This window comes from Pygocentrus nattereri, chromosome 11 (genome assembly GCF_015220715.1).
Source record: "Pygocentrus nattereri isolate fPygNat1 chromosome 11, fPygNat1.pri, whole genome shotgun sequence".
Classification (NCBI taxonomy): Eukaryota; Metazoa; Chordata; class Actinopteri; order Characiformes; family Serrasalmidae; genus Pygocentrus; species Pygocentrus nattereri.
The window spans coordinates 25,532,283-25,559,798 of NC_051221.1; the positions used below are offsets into that span (position 1 = coordinate 25,532,283).

The 27,516-nt window shown below is 38.0% G+C and overlaps 1 protein-coding gene across 2 annotated transcripts in view; it reads right to left on the bottom strand.

Annotated features, from left to right (window-relative positions):
- otud7a (OTU deubiquitinase 7A) overlaps positions 1 to 27,516 on the bottom strand; it is a 103,799-nt gene that overhangs the window by 46,632 nt on the left and 29,651 nt on the right. For both annotated transcript variants that reach the window (XM_017708341.2, XM_017708342.2), the window contains 2 exons: positions 10,373 to 10,589; positions 4,182 to 4,336 (listed from right to left, as the gene is read on the bottom strand). In XM_017708341.2, coding sequence (XP_017563830.1) covers positions 4,182 to 4,266 — 85 coding nt within the window. In that variant the 5' untranslated portion in view covers positions 4,267 to 4,336; positions 10,373 to 10,589. The remainder of the gene's footprint in view (positions 1 to 4,181; positions 4,337 to 10,372; positions 10,590 to 27,516) is intronic.

Genomic DNA, 27,516 nt, shown 5'->3' on the forward strand with positions numbered 1-27,516 from the left:
CTCATTAAAAGGCCATTAACAAATTGCTAATCCCGAATCATAAACAGTGGCAGGCACAGCAGAAAGCCTGACTCTCTCTGCTTTAACGGCCTCCTCATGACAGGGTACTGGGGAAGAATACTCTTAGTGTTGGTCTCAAATCAGATCTGTGTCTTCTCTTATCATGCTATGGTCAGGATTTATCTACAGAGGCTGGCCCTGGATCAGTGCAGAGGGTGACTTCATCTAAGAGACTTTAACAGCAGCATCCATTAGCATGCAGGCTTCAGAGAGGGCTTTTAAAGCACTCCACCACAGAGATAGTTAAAGGGAATTGTGCCACATGGAAAAGAGCTGGCTAAGGAAGTTCCCTCTTCTGTACATGCTGTACATGCTGCCCTGCCTTATTCAGCACACTGTTTGACATCCCAGAAAATACATCTTTCACTATTCGATCTATAAGCAAAACTCAAATTGCAATAGCAGCAAGCGACCAGGCTGAAAATTTGCCACCGGATATATGTATGTAACTTGAATCGTCAATCAGCTAAGCTACGCAGAATCATGACAGCAAAATCAATGCCTTTGCAATAATCTCATTATGTCCGCAATAGTGTAACATATACGGCCATGGCAATGGAGTAAATAAAAGATGAGAACTGTCTGCAATTCCTGCTTGCTTGCAAAGTGTATTAAAAATCAGCACAACCCTAATAAGTGTCAAATTCATAGGGCTGCTAACAGATAGGTAGTCCAATAAAAAGAGGAGTGCTGTACTCCTGGAGGCAGTTCTGGGTGCTGGGCTGCAAGCTGGCCTGATCTGGCCTTGATGTGACAGGTGAGGACAATGCTAGCAGCTAGCCAGCTGCAATTCCAGACAAGCAGGCCTGAGAGGGGATTTAACTGAAGCAGTTGTGTGTTTATTCTCAAATTCACCCACAGTAGGTGTGCAGACATCAAGATAATACTGTCAGAATCATGTGAGGTAGTACACATAGACATACACTGACAAATGTCCCTGAGAGCCCCAAGGCTGAAGTTTTAGCCTTAGCTAAAGAAGGTAACATGTCTTCCAAAAAGTTCCACCTTTGAATCTAGATGTTTTTTGGCAAATACGAGATGACCCTTTCTGGTCAGCAGTTGTTTGCATTTTGCAGCTCTCCCATGGACGACATTTTTGTCCATTTTTCTTACTGTGGAATTGTGTACACTGTCCTTAACGGAGGCAAGTGAGACCTGCAATTCTATAGATGTTTGTCTGGGTTCTTTTGCGACTACCTGGATGAGTCATCAATGTGCTTTTAGTGAAGTTTTTAGTGAAGCTGGCCACTCCTGGGAAGGTTCCAAGCTTTCCACTGTTCCAAGTTTTCTCAGTTTGTGGATAATGGGTCTCACTGTGGTTCGCTGGAGTCCCTGAGCCATAGCAATGGTTTTGCTTTTCAGACTGGCAGATTTCAATGACTTTGTTTCACATCTGTGTTTGGACCTCTTTAGAACATGGAATCATGCGCTGTTTTTTAAGACCTTTTAGTCTGCTTCATGTTGCCAGACAGGTTCTACATAAGTGATGTCTAGATTCATCATGTCGTGGCTAATGAAATTGAACCCAGTAGTCAATTGAAAATGGTTAACTGGATGATGTAGCAGCTAAAGGTGCAATAACTTCTTCACATTTTCCTCTAATAAATGAAATCATTATTTAAAAAACATAAAAAGTTTTGTGTTTACTTGGGTTATTTTTGTCTAACATCAAATGCACTATGATGATCTGAAAGGTGCAAATACTTTTTCACAGTACTGTAGCTCATAGTGCTTGAGTCTAGTCTTGGTCTCAAGACCCTTGAATTCACAGTCTTGGTCTTGTCTTGGTTTTGGCACCATTTTGGCCCTGTCTTGTCTTATGAAATTGGGATGAATTGGAAATTGTTCTTGAGACCAGCCAAGTTTAATGTGTCCATCTGAGGTCATTGGAAACTGGACTTTTTTGTGTCATTATCCAATATCAACAAAACTTTCAAAGAACATAAAACAGTTATTTCTATACATGTTTAAATAAAATCTACTGGCTGCCGATGCTTTTCATGATGACTTAACTGGGTATTACTGGTTTGCTGATGTTCACTGGTTCCAAAATTTTTTTCGGTAGTGACCTTAGGTGGCAACTTCTGAGTAACCTCACCATCAAAAGTCATACAAACACTATAACATAGTAGTAAGTAATATTTTAGGCTACATATTATTTCATAAAATATATTATGAAATATGCCATGAATTATTAATAAATCTCATTTAGAATGAATTATAGCAGATTTATAATGAACTACTAAAATCTTGGTCTTTACTCAGACTTAACATGTCCAGTTCTCTGTCTAGACTGGAACACACCTTAAATGGTCTTGACTACAACAATATTTAACTTCACCTTTATTACAGAAATAACAATGTATTTTCCATCACATATCAGCTGTTATTCTTTTCTTTTTAACCAAAACTGTGGCAAATGAATATACAGCATTTTGGAATGAAACTAATATATTGCATAGACTATTATAAGGTATTTCTCTGTCTATCCCTCTATCGCTGATTCTCCTCTTAGGGGCATATTTCTCTGCTCTGTCTCGTCTGGAGAGGCTATGCTTTCTGTGCCAGTGCCAACAGCTCTCCACTCCACAATGAGTTCCATTGAGCAGGCACAAAGGTCTCCCAGGGGAGCGTCCTCGTAAAGCCGTCACACACAGCCCTAAATCAGTTCCACCGCCCAGCGTGGCGGGCCCTCCCTGCTGCCAGTCAGAACACAAACCCACCACATTCCTCCACTGGTCTTGGGACCAGAAAGCATCTCCAGGCTTCAGCTAACCAGACCAGGACAGACACTGGCTTTTATGTTCAATACCAGAAAATGCACCACCATGCAAAAACCTTACAGGGGCTACATGAGACATCTTTTTCTTCATATTTAAGTCAGAGAACATTCTTAGAGTTAAAGATAAAGTTAAATGAAAATCTATATAAACCTGAATGTCTCAGATTACCCAAAACATGTTTCGTTAGACACCAAGCTCTCTTGTTCTGCACTGGAGCTTTGAGTCTTACAGTTGACCAATTAGCATCGTGTGACACCTGAATTTTACATATATTATTTTCAATAAAAAAACACAAAGTATGAACAAAATGCTGTTTTTTGACCTTGCAACATGCTATTTATATTATAGTAGTATCTCATGCAACTCCATAATCAAGACTATTCAAGATACTGTATATAAACATTTTCCACCAAACCTTTATTCCTTTAAGAGGCTAAACTACAGGGCATACAAAAACCCTGTAAATAGTTTGTAAACTTGGAAGCTGTTATTTTTCTTAATGTTTCATGGCATTTTTCGAGAAATTGGGCAAACACAGAAAGGGCTGTCACAAACCTGGTTTATAAATAAAGAAAAAAGCTTGGTGAAAAATGTGACATTCATAACACTCATAACACATAACATTATAATTCTTTCCCTCTAAAAAAAAAATCAACATTTGGATCAAAAAACTTGGATCTGGACCTTTAACTATCACCCTAGCTCTCTGGTCTTCAAATCGGCTTAAAAAAATCTGTGCCAGCGACTCGGATAAATCCATCAAAATTCTACAAACATGCTAGCGGCTTTATGTTGCAAACTTCACACAGACACACTTGAACACATGGACACAATTGGACAGGTTGATGACGCAAGCTCAAATATTCAATCTCATAACATTTGGCTTGAGCTAGCCACAATGGAGAGAGAATGGATATGGAGGCAGTGTGGATCACATCATTGCCACAATATGACAATATGAGCATCCCAGTCCTCTGGAGCTGAGCACAGCATTGAGAGCAGAGCAATCCATCACTTCACAGCACTGCATCGCAAGGCTCATTACTGCTAGCCTAGCCAAAGGAGGCTATCTTCCATAGACATAGTACAAACCTGATACAGTTTGCGGCACTCCACACAGCCATGTGGAACATTTAACACTACACTCAACACTGCTTTGATTACATTCAGAGGCCACACAGAAAAAGTCTGAGTACACAGACAACATTACAAGAGGACTGTAAAGCAATAAATCACATAAGCCTTTAATAACATTACATTATGACTGTACAATGATAAAGGCTACTAGTGTAATAGCAATAAAGCCTACTAATCCAAGTGAACACTCGGCCATCTTACCTTCCAGCAGGTCTCGTGCCAGACCCGGTTCTGCCCCCGTGGACCGAACAAAGTCTGACAGGACCGCATCCATGTCCAGAGTCATGTGATCATGTGGCTGCGCTGCCCAGCCTGCAGCAGTGGCCTTTGTGGTAGCCAGAGCGTCACGCTCTCATCTAGAGAGAAAGAGAACAGACAGAGTGAAGGAAATGTAAGTAAAAGAAAAATGGAGAAAAGGTAGATCTCTCAATCTGGTTCTAGCATTTGTCCTTGTGTCAAATGTCAATCTATTCTTCCACATATTGGGGACTGGTTAATTATAGCCCTGGAGAGTCTGATGTGTCTAAGAAGAATGCCTGGGGAGCGATATCAGAGCAGCTGACAGTAACGCTAACGATGACTAACTGAAAAACAAAAGCTTGTTGATTACAAAGTAGAGACTGCTATATTTCAATTCTTTCAGAGGAATACTAATAGCCACCTGCTCTGTCCATTTTGTCTCTGATGAGAAGCTGATTGAGAGGACAATTAAATCTCATGCTTTTCTCTGAGAAGAACCTGCTACAGAGCACTCACTCTTAACATAGTCATCATTCATGACTAAAACAGTGCAGCACTAAAAGCAGAGAGAGAGAGAAATAGAGAGTGGAAGCTGGGCTGGGTCAGTGAACTATGTCTAATAGCATCAGGGAAACTGACACGTTTATTTTTATACTTTTTCATGACGTAGGGTCATATTATGAATGTAATGCTTCACAAAATCTATATTTCAGTTAGATATGTCAGTACTTTTATCAGTACAACAAAAGAGACAGTGCCAAAAACGTTTCAGTTTATAAGAGCATTAAACATGATAAAAGTATAATATTTGAGACTTACAATGGCAAAGTTGAATTTTGTCTGAACCATTCAGTGGCACAGAAACACTCAACAAAAGTTGTGCCCTGATCTAATACAACACAACTCAACACAACACAACATGTTATGATATAATACTATACTATACAATGAACCAATATAATTATTATATCTTGACGTATTTGTGCCCATGTGAAGAGACTGCTTTACACGATGGTCTTAGAAAGAAACTCTGTTGGACAAACAAGCAATGTGTTAATAATATTCATAGATATAGAGAGATCAATAAATGACTTGTATATAGATAGAGACAATAAGAAGAAATGAAACACCTCTATGAATGTTGCTCAAAATTTACTATTTAAGAAATACTTTTAAAGATATCTTCTGTGAGCTAGAGCCATCATTACTAGTTCTACTTGGTATCTAACTTGCTACTGCTTCTCATATTAAGCATAAATTTAAAGTTTAAGCATAAATGTTTTTTTTTTCTGAATCATAATATAGAAGCCACTGTTTCTGTTATTTTTTTCCATTTGCGCGTTCATGTCTAGGGGAAGGGTTGTCCTGATTGTTGTTGAGATGGAGGGGTAGGGTGAAGTGTTAGGGCTATTTGGCCCTTCAAACAGAGATTTTCAGAGGCGGACTACAAACAGAGGGTCGCGAGAAAATTCCCAGAATGGCATGCAAATCATCGAAATGGCTGCACAAGCGACCAAATAGACACATAGATGTAAGTATTTTCTCTGTTAAATAGCCGTTGTGTTGTAAGAAACATTGTAATAGCGTTTTATGGTCATTTCCTTCATAACACGCATAAAAATTGCCAGTAATACGCTGATGTCTCTGTCGCTACCTGGCGGAATTTCCTGCTCCACCTTAAATGGTGCAGCAGTTCCGTTCTGGTAAGCAAGGTTGCTGCACCATTTAAGGTGGAACGGGAAGATTCGATCACAAAGCTGGCAATTAGAAAGCCAAGTTCAGCTTCATATCACCGAAGAATTCTTGGTGGCGATAATAATTAATTGCTCCCCTCTTTGAAGGCAAATGATGCCCTAAATGTATTTAAGCAGTGAGGAGCTGAACTTGTGTATTGCTACACCCCTACATCATATTCAGTTCTGTAAGTCAAATAGGAAAAATATATTCAGTAGAAAGACGTTTACACTTACACAGACATTAACTAGTCACATGGAGCAAACTCATCTGCAGACATACGTATATAACACATTTGCAAACATAAGCAAATAAGTAAATACATACAGTAAATAAGCAAATGAACAAATAAAATACACTGACTCTGATCAAGAACTATTGACTAATTAGACAACTAGCCAACTTAGCCTTCCTTAAGTGAATGAAGTGTTGAAAATGTCCATTAAAGGTATTTGCCAACATAAATGTTTGCTTATCCTTTTATATGTTTATATTTTAACAAAACTGTTCATTTTCCCTTTGAAATAATAGACTGTATGAAGGGCCTCTTTAAGCCCAGTTCAGATTTTTCATCTTTAATCTTTATATATATATATATATATATATATATATATATATATATATATATATATATAAATTTACATACATAACTGAAAGATCCATAAGAAATCCATACTAGTCCATAATCTATATGTTTACATGTAGATATTAGTGGGTGTACTTGGGGGCTTTCCCTACATAAAAGTGTAACAACACAATATATAAGTGCCTATATGTAACAAAAAAGTCTAACCCCTAAACTTTACTGGGCTGTTTTTGTCCTGTAAAAGTACAAAACAAACTAATACATATGTAAATACTCACACCCCTGCAAGTACAGACAGTGTGCGGATGAGTCAGATAGCTGGACAGTGGGCAGGATGATGTGATGTTCCAGTCTGCACCCACTGAAGATGGGGCCAATGCTTTCTATCATCACCCCCTCCACCAACAATCCTCACTCTGTGTTCTGTCCTACAGCAGCCCACTCTGCTGAGACACTGTCCCTGGTCAAATGCCATGCAGATGAGGTCAGCACAGCCCAGACCAAACTGTCCTGGGCAGAGAGGCAGCACCTACAGGCACACTACAATAACAGAGACCTTTGTATATGCATGTGCGTGAGTGCGTATGTCAGCCGGGTGGCCGGCTGGCCACTTCCACATCACTTATGGAGCCTGACATAAGAATGAGAGGAATGTGAGACACACTGCCCACAGTGAAGAAACAGCTCTGTGGACAAACACACACAGGTTTGTTTTTGTACAATGTTGGGACAAGTTTCTGTCCATCCTTCCACTGTAAGAAGACAAGTTGTCACTATGGGCACATTAAAATGACGTATGAAAAACACAGAGAAAGTTACAGAGAAAAAGAAACAAAAAAACAAAGCTGGACATCTGGGATGTAGAACATGGTTTAATGGACTAATGAGCCTAAATTAATGTTTGGGATTACTTGGATTGTACGATATAGAAAACACAGCCACCATCTAGGAATGGACTTTGAAGGTATGGAAAAATATCCCTGTAGATTTCTTTGCTGAAAAAGTGAAAGCAAAAAAAGTACAAAAGGCAAAGAGTAAACACTAAATACTCATTATCATGTTTAGTTGTTAAGTCATCTGTGTAATTTTCTGTTAAAACAGTATGACTCAGTATCTCAGAATTTCTTAGTATTTGATATTTGTCCCTGTTTTGCTTTCATAACAGTGTGCACTCAAGCTGACAGGGATTCCACAGGTTTGTGCAAAAGCCTCTGATGAGTAGTATAAATCCACATGAGAGTTGTCTGAACAATGAAAAGAAGACTAAACAAATCTGACCTTTCTGTAACGTGGTCAGCATCACAAATATGCCTGAATTTGAATGTTGATCTAGAAATAGTGCAGAATTTTGAATATATCTACTTTATTGTACAATATTCTATTATTTGTAAGTATCCATAAGTAATAGGAATGATCTAAATATAACCCTAAACATTTCAAATAGTTTCAAACGTTTTTGTTTTTTTCTTCTTTTTGTTCTAAAAACAAAAACTCATGCCCATGTAACTCTTGGTACACGTAACCATGCAGACAAACAGCCTGCTCCAGACTCCACAGAGTATGACGTTACAGATGTTCTCTGGTTAGGGCACATGACATAATCAGAGAGATAATCCAGCTAAACTGATGGCAGATCAGAAAGAAAATGACCCATGGATAAAATCTAGTTCCAGTTATGTATAGAGGCCATACTTGTTTTTCTGTCAGCAGATGCATAACTGAGTTTATCAACTTTAGTAACCATTTATATCTGATGAAGCTAAAGGGCAGTGTCAAACTCCTGCTGGGTACAGAAACGCCTCAATATTTCCTTACAAGGGCAAATGTTAAGTGTCTGCCATCCCCACTCTGGCAGATCTTGTTTTTATTACCAAAGCTAATGAAATAACACTGCTGTTTATAGATCAAAACCAGAGTACTCAAGAATCAAGCCTGACACTCCATAAAAAGCACCCTCCCACATGGTAATAGGAAATGAGCGGGTATGTAGGAGTAGGTATATGTGCACGTGCGTGTGCCTTAGCACAGTAAGGAAATATCTTTGCTCAAGATGAAGAAACTTTTTTCCTCCTCATCCTATGCATTATTAATCAGACAGCTCTGCACTTTAGCAGGAGCTCAGCTGACCCAGTTACTGCAAGCCGTTTGCATTGTGTTGCGTGTGCAACGCCGAGTAGGCCTCACTATAAGCGAATGATTTCAGGAAAGCACTCGAGCTATTAAGCGAAGAGCCCTTGCTCAAACCTCTGGGATAAACTCAGGGATTATTGTTGACATAAAACATTTCTGAGGTTGAACAGGACTCAGCCCAGCCCTCCTGTGTGTACATCTTGCAAGAAGTGACTTGCTCGGGCACGTCTATGTGAAAAGGTGAAAATCTGTTGCAATAGGTAGGGCAGCAAATCTTCCACCCTATAAGCCTCAAGTTCATCATGACTTTATGTTTCTAATTAAAGAGGGCTGTTGTGTACACATAAATATGTCAAAAGTCATGACCTGAAAATCCCCTGGAATTGCACAATCAGAGCCAATTTTCCCTGCTGAAATGTAGCTCATATGACTCACACAGTGAATTGTGTTTTATTGGAAGCTTATTGTGCAACTACGTCACAGACTAATGCAACAGTTTGGAGCATATGCCATTCATTTTTTCATTTATTTAATGAACACAAGCTGTTAGATGTGTAAACACAATTGAATTTGACCCTAATGAAGCATATATGAGGGCAGACGGCCTCGTAGGTTGGAGAGTCATCTTTAACCTTTGTAACAGCTCTTGGAAAAGGATGGGTACATAATTACAAACAGGGTAACTTTAAATAGTACTGAATGTCTCATGCTTACATGCCTGCTTACATTATGGCACTGAATATTTTCATTTTCTACTGATAATTATGTCACTGTACATATTTTTCTATGCATCACAGTATAATGCAACTGTACATAATATTCACAGATACAAGCGCAGACATGTACCTGAAGGGTCAGTCTAAAGTCAGGAATTGCCTAAAATCTTTAACACTTAATGACAAATGAATGACAAAGGGTGGTGTCAAAAATTACATACTTAATACAAAAAAAACAAATGCAAAATACAAATTACATAATAGTACTGTTCTCCCTTCTTTTTTTTTTTTTTTTTATATTTTTTACATTTACAGCCCCTATGATACTTAAACACAATGTTGCCTTAAAAGCGTATTTGTTTAGCCTAACAGAACTACTGTGGTTCACTTTCACTTTTGATTTGTAACTTGGCTGTTATTTTTGTTAAGACACTGGTGCTTTTATCTTACCAGTGTTTTACTCATTCCTTTGTAAAGAACTTAGAGATTTTGTAGCTAAAATGAAAAGTGTGATATGAATAAAGATTTATTATAGTTGCTATTACACACGTGATATGTAGACACCTGTTTGTGCAGCATTTCGTCATAAATAAATGGTATTAATGGGGAATTTGTTCCCTCTTTGCTGCAGTAAGAGCCTCTACCCTCCTGGGAAGCTTTAGCTACATATTAAAACATTGCTGTCAGGATATGATCATATTCAGTCACAAGAATATTAGTGAGGTCAGGTACTGATGTTGGATGTTAGTTCTGGACTACAAATACCACTCCAACTCATTCCCAAAAAAATCAGTACAGAGAACACAGTTCTATTGCTCCACAGCCTCATGATGGGGGGGAGCATCTGTGCCAGCAATGGGTATACCTTATAGCAGCTGAGTTCACTAGGGGTGTCTGAATACTTTTGGACAGGTAGTGTAAAATCTGTATGTAGCAATTCTCATTCTGCATGACCAGTGATGAAAGCAAATAGATTATATACTTACTTTCTGTATTCTTACTGGGAGTTCTTCAGCAGCCATCTCACCACCATGGTAATGTCCAAGGGCTCACAAACACACTCTCACACGCACACACACACACACACACACACACACACACACACACACACACACACACACACACACACACACCCCTCTTCTTTAATCCATGACTTCTACAAGAAGGAGGAGAGACGAGGAAGACTTGCGGTCACGGCCAGACCTAGAGAGAGAGAGAGAGAGAGAGGGAGAGAGAGAGAGAAAGAACAAGAGTGAGAATTAGCTAAACAGATGGATGAAAAGACAAATCACTCTTGACCCTTGTTGCCACATCAATCACAATAATGGAGTCCATACCATCAGTGTGTCTACCTCTGTTATGCAACCATGACCCAATATCCCACTGACCTGCTGGAAGCACGTCCCCCTTCCCCTTGAGGATGTTGAGCTTCAGATGAAATGTGCCCATATAAAGACAGTAAAAGCATAAACCCCAGACCATCTGCAGCCAGATTACTCTTCCACTAACCCTGACGTTGGTACTCTGAGAGGGAAAAAAGGCTCTCAGGACGTTGTTTACTGTAGCATTAACACTAAAGCTAAATATTACCTTTTCAGGGTCACTAATATCTCCAAACAGAGCATGTGTTTTTGACACTGTACTCCGACGTAAGCCTGTATTTAGGCTTCAGAGATGAGAGAGAGGGGAATGCAGGTAGATAGAGACTCACGATACATGCATTCATAGGAGGAGCTCAGCTACCATGGACGCTGTGGTTTCATATGCTAAAACTAGATTTCACTGATTAGCCATTCCTGTGTGCACACTCAGATAAGAAAACTTGTTACGTAGAACAGCCAGAAACAGATTACAGTATAAGTAAACAGGCAGTTACAATGTTCTTCACACATTAGGAACTAAAATTAATTTTATTCTGTGAGCTATATCATTACTTCATGCACTAGAAAGCAAACAAACAAATGTCTGGAGATGATTCAAGAGGTGTTTATATTTGTAGTTTGTTGCTGTTTTCTCTCAATAAGAGAAGAGCCAAAGAAGGGTCAATCCTAGTAAGGCAGGCCATCGTGAGTCTTAGAAATAAAGTTTGAGAGGAGGATAATGCCTGAAACTCCTCCTCATTCTTGTCTAGTGTCCTATATATTTTCCATATCTACATTTCATTTCCTGTGGCAAAGTTTTAGTACCAAACCACTATCATCTGTGTTCTTCATTGCTATCTCTGTTCCTCAAGGCAGGGTTCCAGCCTTCTAGTTTAAAGCAGATGCTGCCCAGTATTCTAACCCAAGTTCTCTAACACAATCTCTTCTCACTTCACACAACATAATCATTTGTTGAAGGCATGGTAAGAAAGAGTAAAATAAGCAATCACTATCATAGCCAAAGTCATAGCCAAAACATGAATCATGTCCAAATCAAGTGTGTGGTTCATGCTTAAGAAAGAAAAATGAACAGACCAATGATTACCACAGTAGTGGATGAGCCAAACATGGTGTCAAACATGAAAAACAACTACAAAATAGTCAATTGCAGTTTGTGCAACATAATCATAAATCATAAATCAATCATAAACTGCACTGCATTTGTAGTACTATCAAAGAATACTTTCAGCAAATGACTGAAGAACATAATTTCAGTTGGGACTGCAACAACAACTGTTCACAATTCATTTAAATGGATAATAGATTTATTTTAGAAAAGAGAGTGAATTCATCTTCATTATCTTATTACCACCCTACAGAAAGCTCTTCAGAAAATATTAATATTTATGCTACAAATCAAATCTATAGGGCATTGTTTTCCTTGGAAAGGGGCTTCTCCTTAAAAATTCTCAGTCCCTCCAAAATTGACCATTGAATTATGTGGTAAACCTCAAATACTGGAGGTCCCATCGCTCTGCTCAGCTCAAAGACATCTACAGGCCCTATCAATAAATAATAAACAACCCCTTCATAATCTCAAAAAGCATATTTCTGAAACACTAGTCATTTCTAAATAGCACCGCAAAAGTCTCAGAAGAATTTGTTATTGACCATTAATTAGTCCTTGGAGCCCATCTTTCAAATATGAATAAATGTTGCTGAACAGATCAACAGCATGATGCAGTATGTAAGCATCTGCCTAGTTGTTTCAAAGCATGCCATAAACAGAACAAAAACCAGCATGGGGTGGGCAGTATGATGATATTTAGCGCTATGTCACAACAGCTTTTTTGAGCATACTGTGTACATCATCAGTACATAAAGAACACTGACCAAATAACTGACTAATTAGTCCTGGTTAAATAAATTTAGTGCACCCATATATGCAAAGCATTATAAATTACCACAAGTAACCTGGTAAGACTTGAATAACAGAAAGGTCAGGTTACAGTTTGCTTGAAAGTGTACAGAATTCTGGAACAAACTCTTATGGACAGGTGAAAATATCAATGTGTACCAGAGCTTAATGAACAAGGAAAATACAGAGAAAGGAAGGAACTGATCACAAAAGCATCTATTTATCCATTAAACAAGGTTGTTTAAGCATGTACGGCTGAAATCCACAGAAGCATGCTCATGCTTAAACGAGTTCAAAATTCACTGGACAGCGATTCACCTTGACTGCTAAAGCAACTACAGATTTTTGGAGGGTCAGAAAGTGAAATCTTTAAACCAAGTCAATCACTCAGCCCAAACCTCACCGAACATGAATTTCATTTACTGAAGACAAGACTGAAGGCAAAGAGCCCAAAAAACAAGCAGGAACTAAAGATGGTTGAATTATAGGCCTGGCAGAAGATCATCAGGAAAAGTGCCAAGCATCTGCAGCTGTCAATGGGTCACAAGCTTCAGGGAGACTTGGATTACAAAGGATTTAGAACAAAATTGTATTTAATTTTTTGTTAATTTCTCCATTTTAGCCCCATTAAATGTGCAGATTATGTATATAAAAGGCCTATAATTTTGATCTGGTTCACCCAGCATGTGAATAAATGTACAAGTAAAGGAACTATAAGGCATCTATATAGGCTGACACTTCAGTTCCTCTAATAACTACATAAATTAAAGTTCCCTAGCAGTCACAATCATTCATAGCAGCTACTGAATAAAAAGTGTTAAGATTCATAACTGAATAATAAGCCTAGAGTGAAATGTCAGCTGACATTCTTCACTTTACTCCCATAGTTACTGCCTCATTTTTAATCTACTCTTTTAAAGTACAGAGCGAAACCAACAGCACCTGTGTCACTGCTACTCACTTATAGACCTTATTTGCATGTGTTGCACATTTTAAAAAAGCAATTGGCACAGCAGGGCTAAAGAATAGAAGGAGGAGTCAGCCTGCAGGTAAGCTAATGGGATTTATACATGCACTGCACAGAAATAATCAACAGATCAGCTTTACCTGTGATCCAGATGCAGTATAAACACACTGCATCTGATAACATTTTCCAGCTATCTGAGAGCCAGTGTCACAGCCCCACAAAGAGCTGACCAAAATATCCCTCACTGCCATGCATAATTCACAGCTAAACTACGCAGAGCGCTCACATGCATGCCATGCATTTTAGTCTGCGCCCTGAAATTCCTACACACGCCTCATAACTCTGAAAAGTCATTTAAGAAACAATCTTTCTGTCTAATACAGTTTATGCAGCCATGGTCAAAGAAGGAGGGGAGAGTGACTTTTATGACTATTAGATCAGAACTCTCAAGCTTTTTTTTCTTGGAGGGACAAAGTGTAACGTTTGTGGTGGCCTGTGGGCCAAAAAGACAAAACAGTATGCAAATAAAGAAGGCAGGTGGATTGCAGTTCATTAGTTTAAACTTCACCTGTTTGTTTTTATAATGTTGATGAAAGTTGCTTTCTTTAAAGCTATATTATGTAATATTTGAGAATTTGGAGACCTCTCTGGTGGAGCCATGTAATAGCATGCAAAGGGCAGAAGAACATTTTGTAATGTAGGCTGTGCTTTGGACCCCATTCCCTGTATTGATTTTACTCTTTCAACCTAAACATCCTCCTTTTTGAGTCTGTGCGTGTGATGTTTGTATGTAAAGAAGTATGACATGGCTCAAGAAAATCCCCACAAAACCTGACCCACCGCCTATGATCTTTTAAATTATTGTTGCAGGCTTTAAAGACTGACTTGCAGCAGGCCATGCACACCATACTTTGGCATGTTTTCTCCTCAGCAATGTTATTTCTCTCAATTTTAACACAAAAATCCTGCATAAGCAGATAAATTCACCTGTCAATAGACACGTTTGCTAATAGGTGTAGTGAAAGTAGATGGAAATGTATTTTAATATACATTTTGCATGACCAAGATGCTCTTAATGTTTCATATTTGCATTCTCTTAAGTGGACTGACTTGTATAATGTGCTTGAAAGGTCTCTAAGAATGGTAAATAAAACAATGGACAGGCTTCTCTTTAAGTGGGAGGGAATTTGGAGGATAGGCACATCATGAAATATAAAAAAACTCTCAAATGATGGCTTTCCCTGGGGATTCTGCCTGCACAGACATTTAATGGAACAGAAAAGCTGCTTCAGCAGTTAGTTCATTATACTCAGGATGTGTGCAGAGAGCTTCAGCAAGTAAGGCCGTTAATCAGTATGTCAGGTTGGACAATTTGATCTTGCTGGTATGTATCATATTGTAACTGGTGGGACAAATAATAAACCCTCCAAATAGTAATTTTATAGAAGAAGATAAATACTCATAGCTTCTAACAGTGTAATTGTTCAACAATACTGACTCTGAGTTGGTGAGCTGTTCAAAAAGGAAAAAATAAAATTATACATACACAGGTATTGAATATACTACTATATATAGTTCTTCATACCCTGCTTCACCAGATGAGCTAGTTGTGGGACTCTGTACTCGATGTTATTGCTATTCCTAATTAGCCATCTGCAAATGAAACCTACACTGCTTTGATGAAAAAAACAAGCCAATACTTTAACAAATGCAATGTATATACACACATCAGCTTCATATAACAGCAATATAGTATATATTAAGAGAACCAATAGGCATATTTATTTTAAGAGTAAGACTGTGAACAAAATGCACAAACGGGAAACTAAACTGCTAACTTCAGCGTTTAAGCTATTGCTGAAAATACTCAGCTCTGCGACGCTGCCTGTGAATGTACTTTGGAACTGAGGTTTTGGAGAACACTCACTTATCTAATGGAATTTACCAACACAGCTAGACAACTATGGGAAACACATCCCTGATTAGTGCAATTAAATGAACTAAATTAAGAAACTTCAGGTTAAACTTCAAAACTAATTTAAACTCAATTTCAATTTCCATAAAAAGTAATATAATGCAAATCATGTTTGAATCAAAATAACAGTTGTTATTAGTTAAAGAAAACCTTTAAGGTCAACAAGCTATGCACACATAAACACAAACTGGTGCACAGAAAACAAAGAAAAGAGCATGGTGTTGTTCTCTGCCCATGTTCAAGTGACCTGAGCACAGAAAGGACTGCAGCTCTCTAAGATTTATAAGTGTACATTCAGAGACAGTAAAACATCAGTGAATAATAGAGATAGAGGAAGCCTCTCCTGCATTAGGCTGTACAAACAGAGAGAGAGAGAGAGAGAGAGAGAGAGAGAAAGAGATAATTATTACCTTCCAAGACTCTACTACCTCTAGCTTCTTGCCTCACCTCGCAGGAGCTCACTGCCCACTGCCATTTTCCACAGGATATGAAACCCAGGGCTCTCCCACACCACCACAGAATGTCAACAGAAAATGAACGTCATCATCTACATGGCCAACAGAACAGTGTCAGGCACTGATTCATCACATTTGCCTATTTTCTCACTGATGACCAACATTTCCACAACTAAAATTACAACACGATGACCTTCATAATTCCATTCTGAAGTGGAGAGGTTTATTTCAAGAATGTGAGATGTCTGGCAGCGGCGGTAAAATGTGCCATCACACCAAAGCGGAGCAAAAAGGATGACAGCTATGACAACCAATAGGCTGCAATATGCAACAATATTTGCCTTGCCCATAAAACAGCAGTGAAAATTGCATCTGGGAAATTTTAAGACCAAGAACTAAATGTAGTATTGTAAATCCAGAAAGCACATTATTTTCACAGATTTAATCTTTATATTCTGTAAATCCTTCTGCACAATCTAATCTAAGTATTGTCCAATTAACCCATCAGTGTCCATATTTGTATGTATTACAATTGCTTCTGTCCATATGTTCACTAAGCACAAAGCTTTAAATAATTTAAATCGTATGACTTAAAAAGTGTGCACTTATTAAAAAGGTGGGTTCAAATTAAATTCAATACAGTGACTCACATGTCATAAAAAACTGCAAGCAACACTGTGTTTCCATCAGCTCTGTACTAGAGCACAAAAGTCTACATCACCTTCATAAAAACATTTCTGAGAAATACTGACTGAGTACCAAAACAAATATGTAACGTTAAGCAACTTTTACTGCTTTGTAAGATTTTATAGCAGTATTTTACATAGTGAGAGCACAGAGACAATATATGGGTAAATATAATGACTCCAGATCTGCGGCAGGCACTTATCTGTTTACTGTCTAACATCAGCACTGTGTTATTTTCTTTGATAAGATAAAGGTACCTTTTCATTTCTGTATCAGTAAATTGGTACCTGCTGCCTTCTGTCATGTGTTGTAGCTACAACTGGACAAGAAAACAACGACATCTTATCAACTAATTAACTTTTTTCTTCACATTTAGAGCACATTCAGTACAACCATTACCATCATACTTTACTGCATTTACTTGAACTCAGTTAACTTTGCTCATTGCTCATTGTTCATTTATTTTAACTTATTTTTACCAGCAAATGTATTTGCTTGATGTATCCACTTCAAGCGAGCATGGACATTTTTTTTTTGCAAAGTCTGATGATTTCAATCAGCATTTGCCATTTCCTTCAGGTCTTTTTATACGTCATAGATCAAAATGTGCAAAAAATATGTAAATGGACATCTACCTATTGTAGACTAATAAGAACATGTTCTGAGATATTTTGTCCTTATGGAAATTTTTAGGTGCCCCTGGTCAAACTACGTTTTGTTGATTTTCTAACACATCATCTACAGGGGACAAACTTAAATATTATATAGCATTTTTCTGAAAAAACTGTAATGCACAATTTCTATTTATTTGCTGTGTTTAAAATATTGAATAAAAATAAAATTGTATGTTTTAATAATAATTGTGCATTACAATGTGTTCTCAGAAAAAGAATGTGTGTATTTTACTTAGAAAATCAACAAAACATATCATTTCACAAGTGGGAAGTAGATACTTTGGCATATCACTATAGTGGTTGGGCAGAAAAGAGCAAAAATCAATAAACAAATAACAATAATTACATAACTTACTGTTTTGTATACATATTTGACACCTATGGCTAATACTTGCTATTGTTTGTGTAATAAAAAGTCATACAAAATACTGTGTGTGTGTGCATGCATGTATAAGTGTCCTGAATAATTTATCTTTTCCTTGTTCCACACGTACTGTCACGAAGCATACACAAACGTAAACGCACACACGTTTGCTCCTGGACGAGTTCCTGCAGTGAGAGAGCCTGGAGCATATGTGTAACATTCTCAGTGATTACATCATCACACTGTGTGGATCCTGAGAGCCATGGCAGCAGGTCTATGAGCCCCAGAGAACTGTGGGATACCAGCCCAGTTGAAGAATGTGTGGTACAGAGTGCCACGCAAAGCGCTCAGTCAACCATACATGTGTTACAATATGCATCAGTATGCTGTGAACATAGCCGCAAACCAAGCTCCTTTGATAGTGTCCACAGCTTCATATCCTTCCTGTAATCAAGGAACAGAGTAATTAATATAGCAAGCTTGTGCATTTCCAGCAGCTTCTGAACTTCAGAGTAAATATTCCAAATGGATCAAGTGGACCAATATTCTTTTACCTGTGGCCTTCTAAAGACACAGAATCAGTAAATAAAATGTGGAGGATGAGCTTCTTTTTTGCTCTTGCTAGCCATCTTAAGCACCTTTAATCAGTAATAGCAGAATTCGTCAGTGAAATACTCAGACTAATCCTCAGCCTCAGTGACTCACATTTTACAGTATACAAACATACACTTGACAAGGACGAATGGACTACTGACACAGAACGCTTTGATTTCAAGATGTGGTCAACACAAGAAGCAAAAGGTGCTAATCTGGAATGTAAACAAAGGCATGTGACTGTTCACTGTATGATTTATTCATTAATGATTAGCGTTGGGCCAATAATTTGATCTAATAAAATATTGTGGTAGTTCAAATAAGTACCAATATTATACAAATCATCACTTTTTCATTGTTTTTCATGCACCATGTTCTATTCATTTCTTTATTTGCTTGTACTTAATTTACTTTGGAAAGCATTCTAAAATTTGGCTAGTTTAAAAATTATTACAGTAGGAAAAACTGCACTTAATTATAAGCTGTACAAACAGAACAATACCAACTAATTAACTACACATTCCTTCTGTGCCACTTGGAAAGACTGTAACATAGTTTTTCAGTCTGTGTGACATGTAAATAAAACAAAGACTCTCGTAGAGATTAAAATGGATGAATTTGCACAGAGGAAAGGTGCCAGTAGGTTGAATTTGACAGTTTTGACAGATTTGACAGTTCCTTTCCTTTGCTAATTTGTTTTGTGCACAGAAGGCATGTAACACTGTTAAAGCGCAGTGGCTATCCATGTTCATTTGTTTGAAAACCAAAATATTAAACAATACTCAAATTATTAAATGGACTATTTCATGTAAAAACAAAAGCAAACACTGTTTAAGTTTAAAAACATACTGTACATAGTTCATACAGTCCATATATGGTACCTAAGCTACAAAAATGGTCAGTTTTAAATCCATTGTTTTGTGATGCATATAAAAACAACACATATGCATATATATACAGACAACAGAATCTACTCTGCTCATACATGCTAAAGTTATAAGGAATGTTTTGCCCTGGGCTTCTTTTGAACAGGACCAAACACAACGCAGCCAATCAGAGCAGAGTTCATTTACATATATCAGTTTTAATGAACTGTTTTTAACAAACATGGCCTGTTTAATTCTAAGAGAGAAAGAGTGGTTGGAATATGGTCAAGAAAAAATGATTATGACTGATTTCTCCACAGAACACCTCACAATTACGGTTTGTCTAAATTTACATTATTGTCTAAGTTTATTCAAGACATAAGATGATTTGCTAGCATAAACACAAGTTTCAGTACAAGGTCTCTCACGGTTTTATAGAGGATTTAGCATATGTTTACAGAGGTTCAGCTGAGCTGACGGTCAGACATGTTACTCTCTGCTCTCAGGCCCATAAGCCACAGGCAGGAAGCCAGCAGGCATGATGAGAGAGAGAGAGAGAGAGAGAGAGAGAGTGCAACCACTATCACTTTACTCTCACATTAGACTCTGCATCATCATCAGCTTTAAACACATTTGCATAGTTTAGAAGTTCTCATCAATCTTTATACTCTTATGTATTCTTTTTGTTCTTAAAATCATTTAAATGTTACTGTGATTAAGATGTAAGGCCTGTAAGAGGTAGATCAACAATGAAGTTTCAAGGTTAAGGCCATGTAATAATACCATACAGACTCACAGTACAAGGAAAGATCCGTATCTGACTGCTGTAATGCAATATAAAACATGTTATGTGACTAACAGCCCAGCTTGCTGAACCATAATGTATGTGTCAGTGCAGTAAAAGCGTGGGAGGGCTGAGCTGGATGTGCAGTGTGCACGTGCAGCATCTCCTCTCACTCCCTCAAACACACACCTCACACAGCATCAACACTCGCCTCTGATAGCACTGACAGCCAATACCCCATAAAATCAATGTTCACAACTTGGAAGGCTTAGCAGGAAGTAGTTGAAGGCCATAGGTGGATACTGATCGTGATAGAGGATCATAGTGAAAATGACTGGACAGGTCAAAGAGAGGGCTTGAGGCCACTGCCTGTCTGATGACCCTCACCACAAGAACAGTTTCATCATGGTTATGCACAGACGGACACAGCCTGCTTTGTATTCAGCAGTGCACCTCTAAAGGAAGTGGATCTGTGTCATTGCACACACACACACACGCACACACACACACACACACCTGTCTGTAGTGACTTAGTGAGTCCCGTGTTGTTAGTTATTGTCCTACATAGAGGCCCTCCCAGTGAAGCTTATTGCTCACTGCTGCAGTCTAAAACCACAAAGTACTAAGTAAACACCCTAAAATCAAGTGAGCATTTAAAATGATATAGCACACTGGGCAAGGCGTAGGCATTCTAGTAGTAGAGGAGGAAGTGATAAACTTTGACATGTTTCTGCATGAGGAGTTCCAACAGTGTCCTATACTTTGCGTTTGTAGAACAGCCTGATGAGCAGCAGCTGCCAATTACAGGTGATATAATAGTGTCTGGATTTCCATAGCCACTGCTGTGGAATCAGCCCTATTTCTTGAGGGATGTCTGCTACAGGAGCTTGTTTGATGATCTTATAGGTGGACTTCGTGCTGAGCATCTTTAGAGTGGTATCTCGTTGGTAGCGATACTAATAAAATACTATTCTGTTCAGTTTGAAAGTTAAATTTTCCTGTCATCGGACATCCTTGAGGAGCTCATGGTGTCTAGTACTGTGACTTACAGGAAGCCTAGAGTGACGTTTTTTTTTCACAAAACTCGTCCTGGCTATTGTAAATCTAAACCTGATTGGCTAATCCCCGTCACTTCATAATCATGCTGATAGTTCATCTAACATGCTAGGATTTCTTTTTGGCTCTTTAAGTCCTAACCAATAGGAAACTTGCTTATCTATATCTCCCTAGATACCACTGAGAAAACCTGATTGGCCAATTTCCCCCTGGGTGTTTCAAGAGTTTAACACTGTTTCCATCCAAAACTTAACAATGGAACAAGAGCAGTACTGTGATACATACAGAGGTTGAATACAAGCAAATAAAATGACAAACATGTATTTGTTAGTTTCAAGAAATCATTAGGCCTTTTATGAAGGCATTGAAAGCCCTTAGAATTTTCCTCTGGTAATAGTAACATTCTCAAGGTGTTTACTCTGTTGCTTCGATATAGATATCAGACAAAAATTATTCTTTGTATGCAATGTTATGAAATATATGTTTATGTGAAAGTGTTAGATGATGATAAGACCTGGCAACCCTTAAAAGGAGCTGATTACAAGCACTTAATCCAGGCATGTGCTCATCAGTCCATGTTATACCCCAGCCAGAATGTGCACAGGATGAGGGGAAAATAGTGAGAAGAAATGGCTCCCTAGATATTTCTTATTCTCATTTCTTATAAACAGGTCAGACAAACAAGCTAGTTAAACAGAAGAACTCCTGTTTGTCAAGAGGGTGTGTTCATGTATTGTTTGCTTATGCTATCACAGGCAGAGACCAAGACAGAGACAGAGTGTTAGAAATAGAGACATAACCTCAGTACAGTTTAATTTTGAATATGTATATTGTCAGAGTGATTGATAATGACAAGAACATGATTAAACAAGAGCAATCTCCATGCAAATATGATGATGAACACTAAGCAGCCCTGGCTTCCTTTAAAGTACATAAAAAGTCTCATAAAACAGTGAGGAGCTTAAAGACGGCTGCTGTTGTCACTCCTGCACTCCCGTGACATCAATCCCCATTTAGACTGACAGCATGGTAAACAGTCTAGCAGCTCTGCACCAGGGAGATGAATGGCTGCTTTTTAAGGGCGTGATTTCACATCATGTGAGGAAACTGTAGAAAGTGCTGCTGATGAACCATCTGCTATCGGGCCTCACTCCCAGAAAAAACAGAATCTGTAGCTAAGGAACTGTATAAAGTCTAGACACTTCTTTGGAATGCAGATACCCTCTTCTCCAACAGACTCCAAGATTTTAGCCCAATAATTAAAGCATTTGGCTAGCAGGCTTACCATGGATTTGAAACCTGTTAGAGATCTTTCTTTTTTCATGAAACATAATGGAGAGTTAGGTTTTACATTTCTGTGTTACTATTGAGATATTCATAAACCACAGCTGTTTAACCAGTGCTGCCTCAGTATGCCCCAAACCAGATTAAATGGGAATACCACTGATGAAGCCATTCATAGTAGTCTGATATGAAACATACAGTTTTAGAGAAACTTAATGAGTCAGAATAGTTCACAGTGGTGGTGATAGGAACCAGACTTCTGAACTATTTAATGGTTAGGGTTAGGGTAGAGTAAAACTGGAGGATGTCATCAGCAATCAGGTCAACAGAGTGTTTAACGTACTGAATTGTTAAGAATTTTATTTTGGGGGACAGACAAAAGGTTTAAGCTGATGGACATCTAAACAGCAGAGGTCTCAAAGGAAGTTTTTTTATGTTCCATGCCCCAAAGGAAATAATCTAATAATAAGGAAAAGTCACAGCCTTAATGAGTTCTGGGTTTGATACAATTTCCTTTCCATAATGCAGCAAGCCAATCTGACTGGCTGTGCGCACCATGCATGACAGAAGTACATAGGCAAATCCCCCTTCTGTCTGCTTATTCAACTGAATTTTTTGATTTATTGAAAAGTATTCAAACTTATTTGTTGAGAATAGCACGTATGGTGCTTGTAATTCTATGGACTTGAGAAAACTTACTTAAGCAAAGTTATATTAACAGTGTATTCAAATACAATTATAGATAAATCAGACTTTAAAAAGAATGAGCCACATTTCTTGCAAACAGATACACTGAAAACAAAGCAACTTTTATTATAAAGTGTTATTGACCCATTAGGTCAGAATAACACTTGCTAAATTGCTGTAAATATGAGTAAAAGTGTAATGTCATGTGGGCTTTAATAATAATAAGGCCTGTTTCTCTTCCAAAATGAAAGAGAAGGTACATTGTTAATTCGTGTCAACTTTATTTTTAGAGTGTATCAGTGCAAATGCTTTCTTTCACATGTTTTGATTGCTATGCAACTGTGGCTTATGAAAAGCAGGGTTACAAAGGGTTAAATCTTATAAGACCACAGCCTCATGGGGTCCATCACATTAATGGATCAGTAAGGCATGGTCACTGATTCTGCACCTGCCCAGTGTTTTTGCGGTAATAATGGTTGATGACCCAGCTGCACAATGCAGCCTCCCAATGTGTTGACTCGCTCAAAACAAACGCAATGCGTTCACTTTTTTCCCCAATACAGATGGTGTTTTGTTGGAAACTTGATACTGTAAGCTATTTATGCTTTTCCAAGGGGTATTCATCACAAACAATACATAAACAATATTCTCACTGTTTCTATTCAACGTGTATAGCTGTTCTCTGTTAAGGATATTAATTACGATTCGTAAGTGCAGATCAAAGACAAACTTCTCAGTCCCCTTTCATGCTAATGTAATGAATCACGTTATTTTGCAGTGTGAGCTGGATGTGTTGATCGAGGTGCCAGGGCCGTGTGATAGCTGATAAGAAGGTGGGCAGAGCCGCGCTGGGCACTGATTTGAGTACCAACTGGATGCCAAGAGCACCAGATGGAACAGGCGCTTTGCTGCACCACACCCCTCCACCAAGCTTATACCAGTGCCAACATTTCAAATGGACGCAAACACACAGCCTAGTAAAGGTGATGACATAACGAGTCCATTTGTTAATGTTTGACTGAATTTTGCAGACTTCATTAACTGGAGTGGAAATGTCAAGCAAATTACATTTGATTACAGCACAAACACCAAATTATGCTGGGCTCCTTTTCCTCGTAAACACACATTTGTAGATTTGCAATCTGGCTTTTATTCACACCAAACATTAAAAAGTGTTGCAGCACCACAAAGCTGTACTCAGCTGTACCCACAAAACAAATCTATAAAATATTAACAGCAATTTCCTTTGGTATCAACCAAAAGCCTTCACAGATGTTTGTGCGGTGACATCTGTATAAATGAAAATTCATGCAATATGAAGGAAAGCCATGAATAAGGAATGTCATCTCTGTGCCAATCGACGGGATAAACTCTCTCTGGGTTGCTAAAGATATAGCTAAGGTGCAAATGCACACTCGTTTCACTGAAACACAAACCGTGTAATGTAGATCACCTTTGTACTTGCACCAATGCACAGCAGAGTGGCTGTACAATCTTCATGATGTCTTAAGAGCAAGGGTGTGACAGCATGCAAATTTCACAATATGACAAATATTACAGTTTTTTCATCAAAATAGAAAATAAATGCTAACATATGTTTTGGTACCGCGACCCTGACGGAGTAGCGGCTTAGAAAATGGATGGATGGATGTTTTGGTAATTTGCAAAACTTTTATTTATGTATTTATTTAATATTAAATGAACTGAGCATTACAAGTTCACTAAATTTTCAACCTGATCTTGCATTTCCTTATACAGTGTGGCTCTTACTTTCTGCCTCAAATGAGTGAGATAGGGGATTTTTATAATATGGCTCAATCACTCCCAGCAAACTGGAAATCCATAACCAAATAGAGATGAACTCTACAACCGAGTAGAGGTGCGAATTAGTAGCTAACATCTCTACACACGATTTTAATCATCACTTAGCGGCTGCTTGAGTCATAGTGGAAAAACAGCTGCTGAGACTCATGTTTCCTCTGATTCACGGATCATTCACATCATTTAAATTTGTCAGTCAGTGGAGCACTGAGAATACGCAAGACTGAAGTTATCCAGCGTCTTATTATTTTTCTGTTTTACTTTAAATGGGGCAGCAGTAACACATAACCTTTAAGGTGGAATGTTGGCTAACTTCAGCCTTGCGTTTTCCCAGTGCTTCCGTAACTGACACATTTAAATGATGTCACAAACAAATGAGGTACCACAACTAAAGTATTAGCACGGGTATCTGATCCTTGCATAAAACAATGCTGGCATTCTTTAACTGTTCGATTTACCACCCTTTGTCCATCATTATTATACTCAACTGAGAAACCATGCCACTTCAAATAACCTGTCTAATCAAGTATCCAAGGTAGACTAACCAAACCCATTTTAACAGGTCCAAGAGCAGTGGAGTTCTTTTTAATTCACAGTGATCACTCTTACAAATATCATGGATTGTGTTAAACAGAACTTCAGAAATCATTTCCATTATCACACATTTTATAGCATGAAATACCACTGCATTTGATTCACAGTGTTTATCATTTTTCACCCACAATGAAAAAAACTAATATTAACATGTGCAACTTGTACCCTACTTAACAGTGAATTTACCTATTCATGTTCTTCCCACAAAAGTGCTCTTATGTGGCAGCTGAGGCAAGTTTTACACAACATCTGCAAAAATTGTATATGACTTGTACTCAGGTTTGCCAAAATGTATAAACAATTCACTTTAGACTGCTATAGTGTTCATAAAGTCATATATATATATATATATATATATATATATATATATATATATATATATATATATATACATCTCTAATGATAACAGTAAAACAGTTCAAATGAATATAGTCATTATAAAAGGCTGAGAAGCCACCGATCACGTGAACAACACACAGATTCTTGTAGCTTACAGAAATGGCAGACCATCAGTCCCACGGCCACAGCTGCCAAGCCCAGCAAAAACACCCAGAGTAACTGTTCTGTGGTTTAAATCCTGCTCTGTGTTTCCTGGGAATAAATGGTGTTTGCTGAAGTTATTTCACAATGAGCCTGATGACCATGACTGCCATGTTATTTCGGCAGAGGATAATGTATTTGTGAATAAACTATGTCAGATATTTGATGTTTACCTTGACACAATTGCATGGGTGTGAGTGGGACAAATCATTCCAATTTTCTGTGGGAGTGGTCTCACACAGGCCTCTAGTCGGAAACAACAACATCTGCCATTATGCACTATGCACTTGATAATCCTGCATTGTGCACTATAACAGGATTTATGTTTGATAAAACTTGCTCAGCCTAGCAAAAGTTGCTAGGACAGAACACATATTGGATCATGGATATGTTAGTTGGTATGGAGGGTTAGATATTCAAAAACCTGCAATTTCATAATTTTATAGTCATTTCATTTTGTAATTTCAGTCGTTCTGGATGATGATTTTGGATAGTGTGCTGTTGAACTGATTGTGTGATTCTGAGTGGACCTTAGCTTTTACAGTAATGTCTAATGTAATCATCGGCCTCACTGTATCACCACCTTATCCACTCACACACTTCCCGAGCAGACTCCATACAAACAGTGAGTCAGACAGTGGCATGTGTTTGTGCATGTGTGCTTCCACGTTATGCGAACAGAATGAGAGAGACAGAGAAAGAGTGCTCTGTAGTAAAGTGAATCTGAGAGAACGTCTGGTTTTAATGCTGAATCTTGTCACGTGACTAATGAGGAAAGAGGCTTATTCAGCACATCTGTACTGGGATGATCTCTGAAATAAGATGAATGTTGGGCTTGAAAAACAAGCACTTTTCCAATGTGATATTTATCATAAAGGATAATCTCTAATATAGCGAGTTTAGCAAATCAAAATATCAGTGAAAAGAGTAGTTTAGTGCAAATTCCCCCAAATATTTGTCTTGACAAAAGGTGACATCATGTATGAAAAGAAGATGTTAAAATATTGATCATCTTCTAATTTTTTCTTGTTGATTTCAGGCACTGCCACATCCATTAAACATACCAACACCACAGATATTTCAGTATGAAAAACACATATCCTGTAAGTGTGAAAGAAGAAAAACATAATAGGCAATCTTCATATCCTAATAGATATACATAAAAGACATAAAAGCTCCCTCGTCCCTCAGCAATATTGTTTGTCCCAGAACATAGTGTTCTTCTGCAGGCCTGAGCGACGACAGTTGAAATTAATTGCTCCATGTCTGACTGGGCCAACATACCACTGTTCAAAGCAAGGATGGAGGATATCAATTAAATACCAATATTTATACTTTTAAAGTCTGATGCATGAAAAAATGTAACATCTTTCTGATTTCTTAGATGAACATCAGTAAATGTGGAGAGTAAAGAAAACTGGATTTAAAAGCCCCATTTTTTACATTAAATAAACTGCCAAAGAACAAAAACAAAGGAACTTCAAATGATCAGCCATTTCACAC